The sequence below is a fragment of the Budorcas taxicolor genome, chromosome 7, assembly GCF_023091745.1.
Source record: "Budorcas taxicolor isolate Tak-1 chromosome 7, Takin1.1, whole genome shotgun sequence".
NCBI classification, from domain to species: domain Eukaryota; kingdom Metazoa; phylum Chordata; class Mammalia; order Artiodactyla; family Bovidae; genus Budorcas; species Budorcas taxicolor.
In genome coordinates, this window is record NC_068916.1 from 15,446,327 (window position 1) to 15,465,949 (window position 19,623).

Below are 19,623 nucleotides of genomic sequence, written 5' to 3' on the forward strand. Positions count from 1 at the left end.
AGCTATGACAAACCTAGAAAGCATATTGAAAAACAGAGACATCACTTTGCCAACAAAGATCTGTCTGGTCAAAGCTATGGTTTTTTCAGCAGTCATGTGTGGATGTGAGAGTTGGACCATAAAGAAGCTGAGTGCCAAAAAATTGATGCTTTCAAACTATGGTGCTGGAGAAGACTCTTGAGAGTCTCTTGGACTGCAAGGAGATCAAACCAGTCAATCCTAAAGGAAATTAATCCTGAAAATTCACTGGAAGGATTGATGCTAAAGCTGAAGCTCCAATACTTTGGCCACCTGATGGGAAGAGTCAACTCATTGGAAAAGATCCTGATGCTGGGTAAGATTAAAGGCAAAATGAGAAGGGGGCTGGCAGAGGATGAGATGGTTGGATATCATCACTGACTCAGTGGACATGAATTTGAGCAAGCTCCAGGAGATAGTGAAGGATAGGGAAGCCTGGCTTGCTGAGTCCATGGGGCTGCAAAGAATCAGACATGACTTAGCGACTGAATAACATTAACAATTTTACATTTGTTTTCTATACCCATGAGTCTGTTTCTTTTATGAAAATAAGTTCATCTGTATCATTGTTTAAGATTCCACAATAAGTGATATCAGATATTTGTCTTTGTCTTAGTTCACTTAATATGATAATATCCAGGACCATCTATGTTGCTTCAAATGATATTATTTCATTTTTATAGTTACTGAGTAGTATTCCTTTGTGTATATATATACCACGTTTATTTATTCATCTTTTGATGGACATTTACGTTGCTTCCATGTCTTGGCTATTGTGAACAGTGCTGCTATGAACAGTGGGGTGCAATTATCTTTTTGAATTAGTTTGCTCTGGATATATGCCCAGGATTGCAGGATTGCATAGGAACTCTATTTTTAATTTTTTTAAGGAACATCCATACTGTTCTCCATAGTGGCTGTAACCAACCTACATTCCCACCATTCCTCCCACCAGGAGGGTTCATTTTTCTCTGCATCCACTCCAGCATTTATTATTTGTAGAATTTTTGACGATGGCCATTCTGACACATGTGAGGTAATATCTCATTATAGTTTTGATTTGCATTCCTCTAAATAATTAGTGATATTGAACATCTTTTCATGTGCCTGTTGGCCATCCGTCTGACTTCTTTGGAGAAACATCCATTTAGATCGTCTGCCCACATTTTGATTGAGTTGCCTTTTTGATGTAGAGCTGCATGAACTATTTGTTTATTTTGGAAATTAATCCCTTGCTAGTAGCATCATTTGCAAATATTTTCTCCCATGCTGTAGACTGTCTTTTCATTTTGTTTATGGTTTCCTTTGCTGTGCAAAAGCTTTTAACTAGGTCCCATTTGTTCATTTTTGTTTTTATTTCCATTCATCTAGGAGATGGATCCAAAAAAATATTGCTGAGATTTATGTCAGAGTGTTCTGCCTAGGTTTTCCTCTTAGGAGTTTTATAGTATCTGGCCTTATATTCAGGTCTTTAATTCATTGCAAGTTTATTTTTGATGTTAGACAGAACACACTTGATAGTTTATGCTAACTTAGTGACTCATGGTGGAGCCCTGGATTGTTTGTGCTAACTCGATGACTCAGGGTGGGTGCTGTTCAAGCCAGAAAGACCAAACACGTAATTAGATAGTTGGGCCTGGAGTCACAGGATATTAGCCTGACTTCCAAGGAGGGTAGGTGGGGACGGGGGCAGGAGACTGAGCCACTTGGGCAATGATCCGATCATGTAAGGATTCAGTGATTCCTACCTAATGAAACCCCCGAAAAACTCTGAACACTGAAACCTGAGTGTGCCTTCTAGGTTGGCAATAATCTCTGTGAATATTGCGGATGGGTGTGTCTGGAGGATAAATGAATCCCTGAGGACATCAGAAACCTCTCGATGTTAACTCTCCAGGGTCATTGCCATTGTCAATGCTGGAGAAATATTTGCCATGTTTTTCTATATGACCTATATTTTTTTTATTGTTATCTTAATTTTTTCATTACTGTCTTCTTTGGTGTTTGATGGATTTTTTTTTTTCCTAGTGGGCCATTTTCATTCCATATTGCCTTCGGTCTGTTGCTCGCCCTTTCTGCCGTCTCTTGCCCGAGATGTCCTTTTAAAAAATATTTATTTATTTATTCGACTACACTGGATCTTAGCTGTGGCACACAGGATCTTTGTTGCAGCATGCAGGATTTTTTTAAAATATATTTTTAATTTTTAACATTTATTTGGCTGTCAGGTCTTAGCTTAGAGTCTTAGTGCACAGACTCTGCAGTCGTGGCCCGTGGGCTTAGTTGCTCCGTGGCATGTGGGATCATAATTCCCTAGGGATTGAATCTGTCCCCTCTGCAGTGGAAGCAGAGAGTCTTGGGACTGAACTCAAGTCCCCTGCATTGCAAGGTGGATTCTTAACCACTGAACTGCCAGGGAATTCCCGAGATGCAGGATCTTTAGCTGTGGCACGGGAACTCCTGAGGCATGTGAGATGTAGTTCCCTGGCCAGGGATTGAACTTGGGCCCCCTCCATTGGGAGCTCAGAAGTCTTAGCCACTGAACTACCAGGGAATTCCCTCGATGTCTTTAAAGCTTTTGACAGATGCCACCAGGAAATTGCCCCAGCCCTGGCAGTGCTTTGACGGGGGTGAAACAGAATTACGCCTCTGTACTAGTCCCTGGGGGGAGCGGGACTGAGAGCAGGTCAAAGGCACAACCGTGTGTTTTGAGAACATCCACATTGCTCCCCACTGGCCACCTGGGGGCAGCATGAGACCCACAGGTCAAGGTCTCTGGCCAATGGACTGCCTCCCAGTCCCTTTGAGACCAATTGCAAGTTCAGGCTGTCCTCTGTGCTTCTGACAGACTGGCTGTAAATCAGAGGTACCTACGACCCCTTTGAGTTCAATTATTTTTCTAGAGCGGCTCACAGAACTCAGAGGAATATGTTACTTCCTAGATTACTGGCTCACTACAAAGGTTATGAAAGGATCTGAATCAACAGTTGGATGAACAGATGAACAAGGCGAGGTCCTGAACACAGGAGCTTCTGAGTTGGGGATGTGGCAATCTGGAAGCTCTCGGAACCGCATCCTTTTGGGTTTTTATGGAGGTTTCATCACATATGAAGTTCAGTACAGTTGCTCATTTGTGTCTGACTCTTTGCGACCCCATGGACTGCAGCACGCCAGGCCTGTCTGTCCATCACCAACTCCCGGAGTTTACTCAAACTCATGTCCATTGAGTTGGTGACGCCATCCAACCATCTTTTAGGATTTGAAATAGCTCAACTGGAATTCCATCACCTCCTCTAGTTTTGTTCGTAGCGATGCTTCCTCAGGTCCACTTGACTTCACATTCCATGACGTCTTCTGGAAAGGCCGAAGAAATGCCGCCATTGTTGGAACCAGCCTGGAACCTGTGGTGGAGCTTGGCTGGTCATCCAGGGTCTGCTGATGGGCCTCCTGGAGGGCCTTCTTCTCCTTGGTCAGCTTAGCTATGACTTCATCCAGGCCGGCCATCTCTTCTGTGAGGTTTTTAACCTAGAAGAGTTAAAAGAGAAGTGACCTCTGCAGTGGAGCAGCTTAGATGGATGGCAGTCTCTGCACGAAGAACCAGCAGGCCAGCTTTGAAGAAAACCTGGAGAGAGGGAAAGTCACAAATCATCCCCAGACTACAGAAGAGACAGACATGGCAGATGGTGCTTGGATCAGCTGAGAACTTGCCATACTGAACTTACTACCAAACTGAACTGGGTCCAATGCCTGACATGCAACAAAGTGAATCTACTGACCCCAGCTTGTGGAGAAGGTGAATACAGCATTTACTTGTAGAGCACTAAGCAAGGAGACAGAGAAGGCAATGGCACCCCACTCCAGTACTCTTGCCTGGAAAATCCCAGGGACGGGGGAGCCTAGTAGGCTGGAGTCCATGGGGTTGCTGAGTCAGACACGACTGAGACACTTCACTTTCACGCACTGGAGAAGGAAATGGCAACCCACTCCAGTGTTCTTGCCTGGAGAATCCCAGGGACGGGGGAGCCTGGTGGGCTGCCAGCTATGGGGTTGCACAGAGTCGGACACGACTGAAGTGACTTAGCATCACATATGCAGGATGGAAGAAATCACTGGTAGATGGTGATGGATTCAAACTCCAGAGCTTCTCCCTTCCCTGGAGGCTGGTGGTGGGGTTAGGCACCAAAAGTTCCAACTTTCTCATCACAGGCTTGCTTCCCCGGACAACCAGCTCCCATGCTCGGATACTTTCCAAAAGTTCTCATTAACATAAACTCAGGTGTGTAGAAAGGCACTTGTTACCACTGTCAAGACATCTTTATTGTTTTTACCGTCTAGGAAGTGCTGAGGGTTTTAGGAGCTCTGTGCCAGCAATGGGGATGAAGACCAAATATATTGCTCTTACTATTAGTCACAATATCACGGAACACAATTTGAATGTAGAACTAATAAGCAATTCCAGATGAACAGGATGTGAGGGTGAGAGAAAGTGAGGTGGTGAGGAAGACACTGAGATGTTTGGTTTGAATACCTGGAGGGGTGGAGCTGCTGTGGATGGACAAACAAAGCTGTTATTGTTGTGTTTCAATTTAATTTTGCACTTTTTTTTGTGCCACATTGTGTGAATTGTGGGATCCTTGTGCCTGGACCAGGGATTGAACCTGGGCTCTCGGCAGTGAAAGTGTGAAATTCTAACCACTGGACTGCCAGGGAAATCCCTATTACTGTTTTTAAAATGTAAAGTACTACCTTAAAAATAATTAAAAATCGTTCATATTTTGGTCTTTCTTCTTATTCAGGAAACACCTTTCAAATTCTAAAGCAAAGGGTCCTATCCATGGCTCGTGCCAAACCCATGGACTGTAGCCCACCAGGCTCCTCTGTCCACGGGATTCTCCAGGCAAGGATACTGGACTGGTTGCCATTTCCTCCTCCAGGGGATCTTCCCGACCCAGGGATTGAACATGTATGTCCTCCATTGGCAGGGAGATTCTTTACCACTGAGCCGCCGGGGAAGCCCATTGGTAGCTCAGATGAATTAATTTATTTAAGGTTTGCTAAGCACCTACTACAAACCAGCAACTATTAATATTACAGACACATGGGACAAGTCAGTGAACAGTTCGAAGGCCCTTGCTCTCATGGAGCTCAAATGATAGTGGGAGGGGTGGGGGAGCACAAAGGACAGAGGAGACGACAGTTGGCATAGTTAATATACTATTAAAATTTTTTTTATTTATTAAAAAATTTATCTATTTGGCTGCACTGGATCTTTGTTGCAGCATGTGGGATATAGTTTCCCGACAAGGGATCAAACCCAGTCCCCCTGCATCGGGAGTGTGGAGTCTCAGTCACTGCACCACTAGGGAAGTCCCTAAATTTACTACTGACACAGTAAATAAGGAAATCAGAGAGTGTGTTAGAAAGTGGTAAGTGCTATTGAGAAGTGGGGCTGGGAGAGCTAAGTGATGACAGAGGGGCTGAAATAAATGCCCAAAAGGGTGATCGGAGATGCTGAGACTGGAGTAAAAGTCTAACGGAACTGAGGGAGGGACTTCCCTGGCAGTCCAGTGGTTAAGATGCCCTGCTTCCACTGCAGGGGGTGAAGGTTCAGTCCCTGGGGAACTAAGACCCATCGTGCAGCACACAGCAGCTAAAAATAAAAATTAAAAAAATCAATACAGGAACTGAGGGAAGAACAATGATTTCTGGAGAGACTGTTCCAGGCAGACAGACAGCAGGTGCAAAGACCCTCTGGCAGGACCGTGCCCAGCAGGCTGGAGAGATGGTGAGGAGGCCAGTGAGCCTGGAGAGCATGAGTGGTGGGGACTGGTGGAGTTGAGGGTACAGGGTCTTGTGGGCCACTGTCGGGACTTCAGCTGAGGTCAGTGTAGCAACTGAGGCTAATCCTTCTAGTCTAAGTAGATTCCAGGGGCTCTGATTGCAAGAAATGCTCTTTTTTTAAAAAACAAAAACAAAAACACAAACGTGGAGGATAATTTTGCTTTACAATGTTGTGTTGGCTTCTGCCATACAGCAACACGAGTCAGCCATAAGTACACATATATCCCCTTCCTCCTGAATCTTCCCCCTACCCCACTCCACTTCTCTAGGTTGTCACAGAGCACCCAGTTGAGCTCCCTGTGCCCATAAATCAACTTCTCACTAGCTATCTGTTTCACACATGGTAATGTATGTGTTTCAATACTACTCCCTTAATTCGTCCCCGCCTCTCCTTCCCCTGCTGTGCCCACAAGTCTGTTCTCTACGTCTGCATCTCTATTCCTGCCTTGCAAATAGGTTCATCAATGCCATTTAAGAAATGTTGTTTTTACCTTGCCCTAGTTGTGGTGCTGGAGAAGACTCTTGAGAGTCCCTTGAATAGCAAGGAGATCAAACCAGTCAGCCTTAAAGGAGATCAGTCCTGAATATTCATTGGAAAGACTGATGCTGGAGCTCAAGCTCCAATACTTTGGCCACCTGATGAGAAGAGCCAACTCATTGGAAAAGACCCTGATGCTGGGAAAGATTGTGGGCAGAAGCAGCAGGAGGCAACAGAGGGTGAGATGACTGGATGGCAAACAATGTACAGATGGACCTAGAGTTTGTCCTACTGAGTGAAGCAAGTCAGAGGAGAAGTATCCATGGCACGCGTTATACATGGAGTCGAAAGAGAAGTGACACAAATGAGCTTATTTACAGAAAGAGACTCACAGACTTCAGAGAATGAACTTATAGTTGTGGGGGGCAGGGCAAAGAATGGGGGGAAGGGATAATTAGGGAGTCTGGGATGGGCATGTACACAGTGCTATATTCAAAACGGAAAACCAACAAGAACCTACTGTACCGCACACGGCTCTGCTCTGTGTCCTGTGGTAGCCTGGGTGGGAACGGAGGCTGGGGGAGAATGGATGCGTGTATATGCATGGCTGAGTCCCTCTGCTGAAACCCAACCTGAAACTATCACAACACTGTTGATCGGCTATACTCCAATACAAAATAGAAAGTTGAAAAAAAAAAAAAAAAGGACCTAGTGAGAAGTCCCAAGGAGAAAATCCAGAGGAACCCAAGATAGTGAAGCCCTTCCCAAGGAGAAGCAGCTCGGCTGACGCCCCACCCCGCCATGCCTTTCCCAGGGGCCCCCTGCTGACAGCTGCTGATGCACAGGTCATGTTGGAGGAGGCCCGGCTTGGGCAGAGCAGAGATGGGCTTTGTCTCTCCAGTTCAGTGTCGGACAACCTGTTCTACCACAGTCTGGCGGATGCCACGCCCCGGCATAATTTGCAATGCAGAATGAGGTCAGTGAAAGAAAGCAAGAAGATGGCGTGGGAGAGGCAAAGAGGAGGCAGATGGAGGGGGGCCAGGTGAGAGGGCCACCTGGTTCTGTCACACCTAGGCCAGCTTTATAATGTCTCTGCCTTTTAATGCGCTGTCTAGGTTGGCCATAGCTTTTCTTCCAAGGAGCAAGTGTATGTGTATGTCCTGGTGTTCACCTGTTTCTACTCTGTTTTGGTGCCTGATGGCTAATGTTATGTGTCAACTTGATTGGGCTGTGGTGCCCAGTCATGTGGTCAAACGGTAACCTGGATGTTCGTGGGAGGGTGTTTTTGGATGAGAGTCACATTTAAATCAATAGACCCTGAGCAAAGCAGACTGCCCTTCATAATGCAGGTGGGTCTTGCATAATCAGTTGAAGGTATGATTACAACAAAAGACACTCCCCCAAGCAAAAGGGGATTCTGCTGGCAGATGGCCTCGGGGGTGGGACTGCAGCATCAGCTCTTTCTGGGTCTCCGGACTGACGACCCATCTTGCAGATGCTGGATTTGCCAGTTTCCTTAATCATCTGGGCTTCGCAGTGGCTCAGTGGTTAAGAATCCGCCTGTCATTGCAGGAGAGGTGGGTTTCCATCCTGGGTCAGGAAGATCCCCTGGAGGAAGAAATGGCAACCCGCTCCAATCTCTCTTGCCTGGGAAATCCCATGGACTGAGGAGAATAGTGGGTTATAGTCCATGGGGTTGCAAAAGAGTCAGACATGACTGAGCGTGCATGCTCCTTCTCCTTGATCACCTGAGCCAGTCTTGTATTAGTCCGCTCAGGCTGCCGTACCAACATAAACTAGGTGGCCTCAAAAACAGAAAACATTTTTGTTCACAGTTCTAGATGCTGAGACATCCCAAGATCAAGGTGCCAGCAAGTTCCGTTTCTAGAGAGGGCTCCCCTCCTGGCTTGTAGATGGCCACCTTCTTGCTGTATGCTCACATGGCAGACATAGAGATGGAGATGCAGGGAGAGGGGAGAGACAGAGAATAAGATTGTTCCCTGGTGTCTTTTCTTCTGTGTGTGCACGTTCAGCTGCTAAGTTGTGTCCAACTCATTGCGACTCCGTGGACTGTAGCCCGCCAGGCTCCTCTGTCCATGGAATCCTCCAGGCAAGAATACTGGAGTGGGTTGCTATTTCCTTCTCCAGGGGAATCTTCCTGACCCAGGAATTGAACCTCTGTCTCTTGCATTTTCTGAACTGGCAGGTAGATTCTTTACCACTGAGCCACCTGAGACAGAAAGAATAAGATTGTTGTCTGGTGTCTGCTCTTGCATGCACACTAATCCTATCACATCAGAGCCCCACTCTCATAACCTCATTTAACCTTAATCACTTCCTTCTAGGCCCTCCTCCAAATATAGTCACAGTAGGAGTAACAGCTTCACCATGTGGATTTTGGGGAACACAATTCAGTTCACATCAAATCTCTTTCCGTCCATGTACACAGCCTGTTGGCTCTGTTTCTCTGGGGAACCTGGACTACAGAGGTGAGATGAGATCATCTAAATAAACCAACCCAAGCTCTCTCCATCACAGACCACTGAGCACAGGTGATGCTGGCCTCTAGGGCGCCCCTTCCCTCTCTGGCTCTGTGTGTCACCTGCAGGCAGCTGGCTCCTGCCCCACCGCTAGTCTGCATTTGCTTTTGCTCCCATCACTGGCAGCAGTGGTTAAGGGCATGGCTACCAGAGTCCATCTACCTGGCTGTGACCAGGCCAGCCTGTAAGGACAGTGTTGACCTTGGGTAGATTATTAACCTTTTCCCTGCCTCAGTTCCCACTGTAACGTAGGGGCAATGGTAGGACATGCAGCGAGGGTCATGTACATATATGGATATGGATGTATAGGTTTTAGATGAACAGACTTTAGTTTTCAAAGATTTATTTGGCTATGTCAGGTCTTAGCTACATCACATGGGATCCTTCACTGTGGTGCCTTGACTCTAGTAGCTGGGGCGCAAGCACCAGGGATCGAACTCACATCCCCTGCACTGCAAGGGGGATTCTCAACCACTGGACCACCAGGGAAGTCCCCAGACTTTATTTTTTAGAGCAGTTTTAGGTTGACAAAAAATTGAGCAAATAGTATACAGTTCCCATGTATCTGCTCTCCCCATCAACCCTCTATCCCATAGTTTCCAGTTTCCCTTATTATTAACATCTTGCATTAATGTGAAACACTTGCTACAACTGAAGCTGGTTACAACTGAATCAATATGGGTCCACTACTACTGGCTAAAGTCCATGGTTCACAGTAGGGCTCACGCGTATTGCTGCATATTCCATTTTTTAAAAATAGGCTTTAATTGTTAGGGCAGTTTTAGGTTCACAGCTAAACTGAGCAGAAAGTGCAGAAAGAAGAGTACAAGTTCCTTATAGCCCCTGCCCCCCTCACATGCACAGCCTCCCCCACTGTCAACAGCCCCCACCCGAGTGGTACATTTGCTGCAACTGCTATACCTGCCTTGACACACCACCATCACCCACAGTTTATATTAGGGAAAACCCTGTGTTGTACATATTATGGGTTTGGGCAAATGACATGTACCCATCCCTGACTGTATCATGTAGAATGGTTTCACTACCTCTCTCTCACCCCCAACCCCAGGGGAAGGGTCTTCTTTGACATTCTCTGGTTTTGCCTCTTCCAGAATTGTCATCGAATTAGAATCACACAGTATATAGCTATTACAGACTGGCTTCTTTCACTCAGAAATACGCAATTCAGGTTCCTCCATATCTCCCCCCCCCCCACTATTTTTTGGCCATGCTGCAAGGCATGCAGAATCTTAGTTTCCAGACCAGGGATCGAAACCATGCCCCCTGCAGTGGAAGTATGGTTGTGGGAAGTGGGAAGTAGGCTGCCTGGTTTGATCTTATTTCTCTGTAGTGCTAACATTCCATTGTCTGGATTTATCATGGTTTGTTTATCCATTCATTTATTGAGGGGCATCTTGGCTGCCTACAAATTTTGGCAATTATGAATGAAGCAGCTAGAAACACTCGTGTGTAGGTTTCTGTGTGGACCTAAGTTTTTAATACATTTGGGTAAATACCTTGGAGCAGGATTGCGAGCTGATGAAGAGTATATTTAGCTTTTCCTTTTATTTACTTAATTTTTGGCTGTGCTGGGTCTTTGTTGCTGCATGGGCATTTTCTAGTTGCAGCAGGTGGGGGCTACTCTCTAATTGTGGTGTGCGGGCCTCTCATTGCGGCGGCACTGAGGAGCAGAGGCTCTAGGGTTTGCGGGCTTCAGTAGTTGTGGCACTCAGGCTTAGTTGCTCTGCAGTGTGTAGAATCTTCCTGGACCAGGGATCGATCCCGTGTACCCTGCATTGGCAGGAGGATTCATAACCACTTGTGCTCCAGGCAAGTCCAAGGATATGTTTGGTTTTGTAGGAAATTGCGAAAGTCTTCCAAGGTGGTGGTACCAACTTGAATTCCCACTACATTTAAATTTACAGATTCCCAGCTTAGAATAGCAGCTGGCACCCAGGAAATGCTATGCAAGTGTTAGCTGTTGTTGCTCATATTAATTTCTGGTCCTTCAACGGCGGCTTGGCTTGCTAAGCTCATCATTTTAACACCTTTGAAAAAGGATTCCCTCCTGTGTCTCTATTTTTCCCAGCAGAGGAAGGGTATCTAACCAGTCTGGGATGGGGATGAAGCTAAATCTAAGCCAAGTCCTCCCGTAAGATGCCAGGGAGGGAGGCAGAGAGATGGTGTTCAAGCTGGGGTTGTTGCTCAGTCACTCAGTTGTGTCTGACCCTTTGTGACCCCATGGACTGCAGCACACCAGGCTTCCCTGCTCACTGTCTCCTGGAGTTTGCTCAAACTCATGTTCATTGAGTTGATGATGTCATCCAACCATCTCATCCTCTGTCGCCCCCTTCTCCTCCTGCTCTTAGAGACTAGAACAGGACAAAAGGGGACCTGCATTAGGTGTGCAGGGCTGCGTTCCCAAGCAGGTAGAGGAAGATCTGCAGTGGGGACTGGGGTGGGCAGGAGAGGGCGGAGCCTTGTGGGCCTGCTACTTCACAAAGCCAGGGCCATTCAGGGCTTATTTAAAGTAAGCAGGTGCGGACTTCCCTGGTGGTCCAGTGGTTAAGAATCCACCTTCCAAAGCAGGGGACATGCTTGCAATGCCAGTTCTCAGGTCCTGGCCCCAGGTCTGCTGAGCAGATGCTCTGTGGGTGGGGGCCCCCTGCCTGTTCATAGGCCCTTAAGATCCTGATAGACACACTAGTAGTGTGTCCTCCAGTACACGTTTACATCTACAGTTTTAAAATATGGTCACGTTGAATTAATCACATGGCTACACTAGTTGTAAATTACTCACCAGACTCATCCTTGCCTTTCCTATTGGTAGGCAGGTGGGATAAGTATCTGAGTCTGTGGATACTTGCCACTGAAATGATTGCTCCGTCACCTGTTCACAGACCATACAGATGGCGAGGCTCACCTAGGGCACTTTCTTTTTTTGGCTGCACTGAAAGACTTGCAAAATCATAGTTCCCTGACTAGGGACTGAACTCGTGCCCTCAGCAATGGAAGCGTGGTATCCTAACCACTGGACCACTAGGGAATTTTCATTCCTTGGGCACTTTTTATTTATCTTTGACTGGGCGAGGGCTTTGTTGCTGCGTGCGGGTTTTCTCTAGTTGCGGTGCACAGGCTTCTCATTGCAGTGGCTTCTGTTGTTGGGGCTCATGGGCTCTAGAGCGCACAGGCTTAGTTGTCCTGAGGCATGTGCGATCTTCCCAGAACAGGGACTGAATCTATGTGCCCTGCACTGGCAGGCAGATGCTTAACCATTGGATCACCAGGGAAGCCCCCTGGACATGTTCTACGAAAAAAATTTCTAGAGCTCCACCAGATAGGGTCTCAGAACTTACAGAAAATTCTCCAGGCTTGTGTTTTGAACTAATCTCCTCTTGGCGATTCATCACACAGGTTAATGTTTCTTTGTCTGTTTTTTTTAGAATAGAAACCTCCATGGGGGCAGAGGAGTTGCACAGTACCTGAAAATAAATCAAGCAATGGGTTAAATCACTTTTACTGAATTGTCTCCTAAACAAAAATCACTTACATTGAACTCCTTCCCAGCTGGCCCAGTGGTGAACAAACTGCCTGCCGATGCAGGAGATGCAAGAGACTTGGGTTCAATCTCTGGGTCGGGAAGATGTTCTAGAGAAGGAAATGGCAGCCCAGTCCAGTATTTTTGCCTGAAAGATTCCACTGACAGAGGAGCGTGGGGAGCTACAGTCCATAGGGTCACAAAGAGTCAGATACGACAGCATGCATGCACACACAAACACCTCCAACAAGACTGTAGCTCCCAGAAGGCAAGACTGCCTTCCTTTTGTTTTTTAAAATTTATTTAGCTGCACCAGGCCTTAGTTGCAGCATGTGGGATCTAGTCCTCTGACCAGGGATCAAACCTGGGCCTCCTGCATTGGGAGCTCAGAGTCCTAACCACTGGACCACCAGGGAAGTCCCCTCCTTCAAATTTTCCTCCAGCAACTAAGGTATGATTACCACAGAGAAGGGATCCAAAATATTACAAGATATATCTTCTTCAACTTGCTCATCTGTTCATTTGCCCAGATTTGCAGAAGTACCAGAAGTCAGATGAAGGTAAATAAGTGGATGTGATACACAGTTCGTGGCATAAAGCTGAGGGCAGAGAGTTCTGCAGACTGCAGAATATGGTGGATTGTTTCTCCAGATGCTGACGGAGGGTGATGCCGTTAGAGTTAGGCTGTCCCCTCTTACTGATTGCACTGGGAAGGAGGGGAAGCTGCAATTACTGAGTGCACTGACCAGATCTCACAGCGGCTCCTGTTGACTCTGCAGGGTAAATACCCAGGAAGGCCACAGAGAGTGCAATTACACACACACTCACACAAGAGCAGGAGAGACCAAACAACCCAAACAAATATGGCAGGCCACGGAGGTCTTTTTTTTTTTTCCTTTACATTTTTCAAGCAACAACAAAGTAATTTCTTTTGCTCAGTTCACTGCATAACAATTTCTACCCAAGCCACTACACAAGAATCTTTTTAAAAATTAATTTTTATTGGATTATAGTTGATTTACAATGTTGTGTTAGTTTCAGGTGTATAATGAATTTTCAACTGTACATATACAAAGATCCACTCTTTTTTAATTCTTTTCCTATGTAGGTCATTATAGAGTATGAGTATAGAGTATGAGTATAGAGTATTACAGAATTTCCTGTGCTATAGAGTAGGCTCTTATTAGTTACCTATCTTATAGTACTGGAGATATGTCAATTCCAATCTCCTAATTTATCCTTTCCCTCCCCTTTCCCGCTTGGTGATCGTAAGTGTGTTTTCTACACCTGTGACTATGTATGGATGGAGCCTATTTCCCTAGTAAATGTTATCCTAAGCTTCTCCTTTCCTCCTCTGGATAGAAGTTTCAACACATCTGAGAAAATGCAAGTGATCTGCAGCTTTGCTTCATTTGTTATTTAGTCCTTAAGTTGCTCAGTTATTCTGATTCTTTGCGACCCCATGGACAGTAGCCCACCAGGCTCTTCTGTCCATGGAATTCTCCAGGCATGAATACTGGAGTGGGTTGCCATTTCCTTCTCCAAAGGATCTTCCTGACTGACCCAGGGATCGAACCTGCGTCTCCTACATTAGGGGCAGATTCTTTACCACTGAGCCACCAGGGAAGCCCCCCAAATAAGACATACCTATAAAACACCTATAAAACTATGAAAAATGTGGGTAGTTTCCACCTGTAGTTGCAGAAAGTGACATAGTTTGCTGCAAGGGTAACACGATATTCTTGATCATCTGCTGAGCTGATTTAAAACTTGGGCTTCCAGCTAAAAGAAATCTATTGCCCTGGGTTTGTAATGTGGAAGGATGGCTTCTTGTTTTCTGCACAGCACATCTCATTGCTTGATTTGGGGAAACAGTTTTCTTGTGATGCCCATTTTTCAGGGCAGTAGGCCATGTTTGAGGAATAAACATATGTTTGGTTAATAAATTAGCAGTTTTATGCATAAGTAAGATCTGAAGAGATATTCAAAAGAGTATTTCCTAAAGGGAGTCAACCCTGGATAGTCACTGGAAGGACTGATGCTGAAGCTGAAGTTTCAATACTCTGGCCACCTGACGCAAACAACAGACTGATTGGAAAAGACCTCGATGCTGGGAAAGGTTGAGGGCAGGAAAAGAAGGGGGCGACAGAGGATGAGACAGTTAGATAGCATCACCAACTCAACATGAATGTTAGCAAACTCTGGGGGACAGTCAGGACAGGCGAGCCTGGGGCGCTGCAGCCCATGATGCTGCAGAGTCAGACACGACTGAGCATGAACAGCAGCAGCACTCACTTTACTGCGGCAGCTGAAGAGTACGCATTTCACATTTTCACCCACTGGATGCGGTGAGCATTTTATTTCAAGACCTTGATGTTGAGTCAAAAGAGATTAGTCCATTTTCTCTGTAACGGTTCATCTTGTGGATCTGTTTGGCTGGGTCATGGCACCCAGCCATTTGGTTAAACACCAGTTTCTATGTTGCTGTGGAGACTTTTATCAAAATGTGATTCATGTTTAAATTGGAGCCACGATGTTGAGTCAAACCGTGGACCTTCCATCATGTGGATGGGCCTCATCCAATCATATATAAGGCAAAAACTGAGGATTCCCAGAGAGGAAGGTCTCAAGGCTGTGGCACAGAAACCTTGCCCGAGTTTCCAGCCTACTGCCCTGTGGGACTCAGGCTCAACCCTGCAGCATCCTCTCGTCCCTGAATTCCTAGCCATTGGCCTGCCCTACAGATCAAACTTCAGACTTGTCAGATCCTACAAGCCCTGGATGCTGGGAAAGATTGAAAGTCAAATGAGAAGGGGGCGGCAGAGACTGAGATGGTTGGAAGGCATCATCGACTCAATGGACATGAGTCCATTGAGAGCACTCTAACAGTGCAAACTCTGTTAGACAGTGAAGGACAGGGAAGCCTGCTGTGCTACATTCCATGGAGTCACAAGGAGTCAGACATGACTGAGCGACTGATCAACAACAACAGTCATGTGAGCCAGTTCCTTAAAATAAACATCTTTCTCATTTATCTATATAAATATATATTAATATATATGTGTGCATGTTCTCTTTCTCTCCATACGTATATATACTTCATTTCTCCAGTGCAACAGAATCAATAGGATGTATGTATGTGTGTGTGTGTATATCTGGGATTTCCCAGGCGGCTCAAGTGGTAAAGAACTCACCTGCCAGTGCAGGAGATGCAGGTTTGATTCCTGGGTCGGGAAGATCCCCTGGAGAAGGAAATGACAACCCACTCCAGTATTTTTGCCTGGAGAATCCCATGCACAGAGGAGCCTGGTGAGCTACAGTCCATGGGGTCGCAGTCAGACATGACTGAGTGACTGAGCATGTGTGAATGTATATGTATATCCAACATCCTATTGATTCTGCGTCTCTAGAGAACTCTGACACATCCTGTGAGCCACGTGGGAAGCTCCTACCTAATGGAGCCACAGATACCAGAGGGTGTAGATGTGAATGCAGACTCTGAGACTGCTAAGACCAACTGGGAATTGTATTGTTGCCATGTGGGGAGTGATGCTGCAAACATCTGGACTGCTACACTCCTCTCTGCATCCTTGCACAGCACAGCTTCCTCATGCCCCTATCTGGCCCTGTCCTGCCCACTGGGGAAGGCGGGAGGGGCAGCTATCATTGTAATAGGCAGCATATGGGAAGACTGACCGAGACCTGGACACAGGAGATGAGGGCTGGAGCCTAAAGCTCTGACTTCACGTTAGGCATCTCCCTAGTGGCATTTGAGATGCCACGGGTGTGATACTGAGGCCTCAACAAGCATCCCATAAACTCTGATTTTGTGTGAGAGGCAGCGTGGGCCACCGGAGAGTGCTCCTTCAGCCTCTTTTCCATGCACCAGTCACTAGGCGCTGTGCTAGGTGCTGAAGACAGACACAAAGCTTATGTTCCAGCGTGCAGGGTGAGTGCAATGGAGAAAAATCACCTGGGGATGTAGGAGGTTGCATCTGTAACATTACAGAGATTCTCTGGGAGACACAGCTATGCAGGGGTCAGACGCACATGCGCAAAGGCCCTGGGGCAGGAATGTGCCAGGTTTGAAGAATATTAAGAATTGCCAACAAAGCCCTGCCCTCCCTGGCTACTGCAGACCTCCCCCCAGAGCCACAAGAGCTGTCCTCTGTTCCCACGCTCCTTTCCTTCTTCAGGGTCTCTTCACATCCTGTTTCCTCCGCTGAGTGCACTCCTCCTTTGGGTCTTGGCATATGGAGAGTTTGACCTGACTTCTCATTCCCAGGAAGACCCCATATTATGATCTCACCAACCCCGGGGCTGTTCTTCCAATGCACTCAGATTTTCCTGTCAAGTATTACTAGTGTGATTGGTGGGGGAGATCGTTAGCTGAACTCATGGACTGTCTGCTCCAAGGGCCAGAACCCTGCCTGCTCAGTGCATCACTGCACGACTAAGACCAGCTCAGCGTTTCTGGGTATTTTGGCCGGGTCAGGTCTTAGTTGCAGCATGCAAGATCTTTTGTTGCAGGGCACGGAATCTCTAGTTGTGGCTCTTGGGCTTGTTTGCTCTGCAGCATGTGGGATCTTATTTGCCCAACCAGGGATCAAACCTGCCTGCGTCCCCTGCATTGCAAGGCAGATTTTTTCTTTTTTAAATTTATTTTTAATTGGAGGATAATTGCTTTACAATGTTGTATTATCTTTTGTGCAAGGCGGATTCTTAACCACTTGATCACCAGGGAAGTCTTCTGCTCAGCGTTTAAGATGTTGAAGGCACTTTAGAAATATTGCTTGAATGAATGAGACAGGCTGAAGTCCAGACCTCACTTGCCCATTTCCTGTCCGTTACCCAACGTCACAAGCTAAGTCACCGAGAGCCTCTCTGTGGCCTGTTTTCATGGATGCCTCATAACCAACCCTGTGGAGGTGAGTGGTGTCACTGTTTTCACTTTACAGGTAAAGAAACAGAAGTGTAAACTTCTGTAAACTTGCCTGGCATCCCCCAGGTACTAAGGAGAGTCAGGTTTTCAATGCAGGTCTTTTTGGCTTCAGGCCAAGATATTAGTTGCTGCTTTATGCTCTAAGGGCCTCACCTTGGGCTTAGAAAGGCCCAAAGTGCTGGTGATACACACTCCATAGAAGCTAATATATTTTCAATTAAAAAAGAATATTTTTAAGGTGTCTAGTGCGTTGCAGAGGGTGGCCCCACACTAGATATTGGGTATTCTTCACTAGGGACTAAAATTGACAACACTGTGCCATTTAAATTGAGGTTAGGGAGACAGATACTAAAGGGGTTACCCAAGAAATGTGAAAGGAAAGAAAAGGAGGTGGTGATCAAAGAGGAGGCAAGGCCAGGGGAGGTGATGAGTCAGCTGAGACCTGAAAAATGAGGGGGAAGGCCTGAGAGAAGCAGGGGTAGGGAGTCAGAGGCTCCGGGACTTGGCCCTGGGAACCGTTTGTCCAGTTGTGGGGCTAGAAACAACGAATACAGACTCAAGAGATACTCTCAAAATTTAAGAGATGGAAGCCTCCTACAGTCTCTGGGCCTTCACACTTGGAACAAAGCTCTCTCTCTCTCTCACTGCTTTTATGTCTTGACTCAAATGTCTTCGCAGTGAGGCTTTCCCTAGCTGCCCCATTTAAAACTTCCGCGACCCTTCACGTGTCCATTTCAACACAGCGTATTTTACTTAAGTTTTCTTGCCTCGCGCCTGCCTCTCCCACTAAACCATGAGCGCCACAGAGGCTGAGATTTCTCTTTGGTACTACAGTACCTCAGTGTGGGGCAGGTCAATAGATATCTGCTAAACTAATAGCCCTAGGTAAGTTTTTGCGGAAAAGATAGCCACGGTCTTTGCGTAACAGGCTTTGCCGAACGGGCACCGCCATCATCCGAACATCGACGTGCACTTGGCCCAGGGGCCGGCTCTGCTCATCCCCGGCCCAGCCTGTCTGCCTCCTGCCTTCATGCACGACCTTGGAAACCTCACTTCTGAGTCTCAGGGGCCCTCGGCCACGCTTTCCCCGCAGACCTCTCCACCACCCACCCCATCCCCCAACCTCCCGCGGCCACCTCCACCTCCACCTCCACCTCCACCTCCACCTCCACCTCCACCTCCACCTCCACCTCCACCTCCACCACCGCCGCAGTGCCGCCTGCTCTGCGCATGCTCGGCGGCTTTGAGACGCGCGGCGTGCGGGCACGGAGACCACCGCGCGCAGGCGCATGACCGTCCCACACAGAGTGGGGAGGCGCGTCGGGCGCTCTAGCTTTCTCTGGCCCCACCCACCTCTCCCAGACAACCCCGGCGAGACGCGCACGCGCCCTAGCAGCGGAAGGGCGGGCGGGCACGCGCACGAGGACGGGCCAGCAGCGGAAGCGAGAGTGGGAGTTCGTGGTGGGGGGAGGGGAGGTGGCGAGTGCGCGCGCAGCGGGGGCGCGGGCAGCGTGGGGGGGCGGCTGAGGCAGGCGGGCGCGCGCGCGAGGCTTACCCTCGCTCGGCGGCTGCGGCGGCTGCTTCTTTGTTTCGTGAGGAGAAGCGAGAAGCCCATTCTGCCCCCGGCCCCGCGTGGAGGGGCGGGGGCGGCGCCGGGAAGGCGACGGCGCCGGCGACTCCCGGTAAGGAACGCGGGTCGCGGGGGGAGCGCGGCGCGGGGCTTGGGAGGACGGTTTGAATGGAGCCGGGGCGCCGAGGGGGGAGGGGGCTGCCGGCGCCCGGAGCGGGGCCGGGGTACGGCGGCGCCCGAGGGTCAAGAAGCCTGACCGGCACCGCGCGCGCGGGGAAGGCCACAGGCAGCGAGGCCTCGGCGACTACAGTATCCGCGGGACGGCGGGGTGGGGGCCCGGGCCGCGTGGAGGCCGCGCGCCCCCCGCGCGCGCTCTCGCCGGGGTCGCTGGACAAAGCGCGTCGCCCCGTCGGCGGTCCAGGGGGCCCACATCCCGGTGTCCGCCGGGGCTGCAACAATAGCCAGACGTCCGGGCTTTTCTGGTTACGTTCTAACGGGTCCGACTCGAATGTTGCCTTTTGGCGAGCCTGCAGTCGGAGCTCAATAGGAAAAACCCCAGGTGTGTCCAGCGTCGCCCGGACACGAACATTAGCAACCCCCCTGGGTTAGCCGACCTGAATGTTTATTTTTTAAAAAGTCACGTCGTTTTAGATTTTCAAGGAAAGGTAAATAACTCTGCTAACCCCTTGCAAGTAG

At 48.1% G+C, this 19,623-nt stretch overlaps 2 protein-coding genes across 5 annotated transcripts in view; one reads left to right on the plus strand and one right to left on the minus strand.

Moving 5' to 3' along the window:
* Window positions 1-2,247: 2,247 nt before the first annotated feature.
* Window positions 2,248-19,048, minus strand: LOC128051402 (myosin-2-like). 2 transcript variants are annotated; one of them, XR_008199712.1, is made up of 3 exons: window positions 18,913-19,048; window positions 12,234-12,359; window positions 2,248-3,640 (listed from the first exon to the last, which is right to left on the minus strand). XR_008199712.1 is itself a non-coding variant. In XM_052643974.1 (3 exons), the coding sequence occupies exons 1-3, from the start codon at window positions 18,970-18,972 to the stop codon at window positions 3,271-3,273; spliced, it is 459 nt and encodes a 152-aa protein (XP_052499934.1). In that variant the 5' UTR covers window positions 18,973-19,042; the 3' UTR covers window positions 2,248-3,270. The 2 variants fall into 2 exon arrangements, 1 of the variants encoding a protein (XP_052499934.1); XM_052643974.1 differs by having other exon boundaries at window positions 2,248-3,543; window positions 18,913-19,042.
* SMARCA4 (SWI/SNF related, matrix associated, actin dependent regulator of chromatin, subfamily a, member 4) overlaps window positions 18,895-19,623 on the plus strand; it is an 89,945-nt gene continuing 89,216 nt past the window's right edge. For all 3 annotated transcript variants that reach the window (XM_052643971.1, XM_052643972.1, XM_052643973.1), the window contains exon 1: window positions 18,895-19,039. The gene's annotated coding sequence lies outside the window, so the exon portion shown is untranslated. The remainder of the gene's footprint in view (window positions 19,040-19,623) is intronic.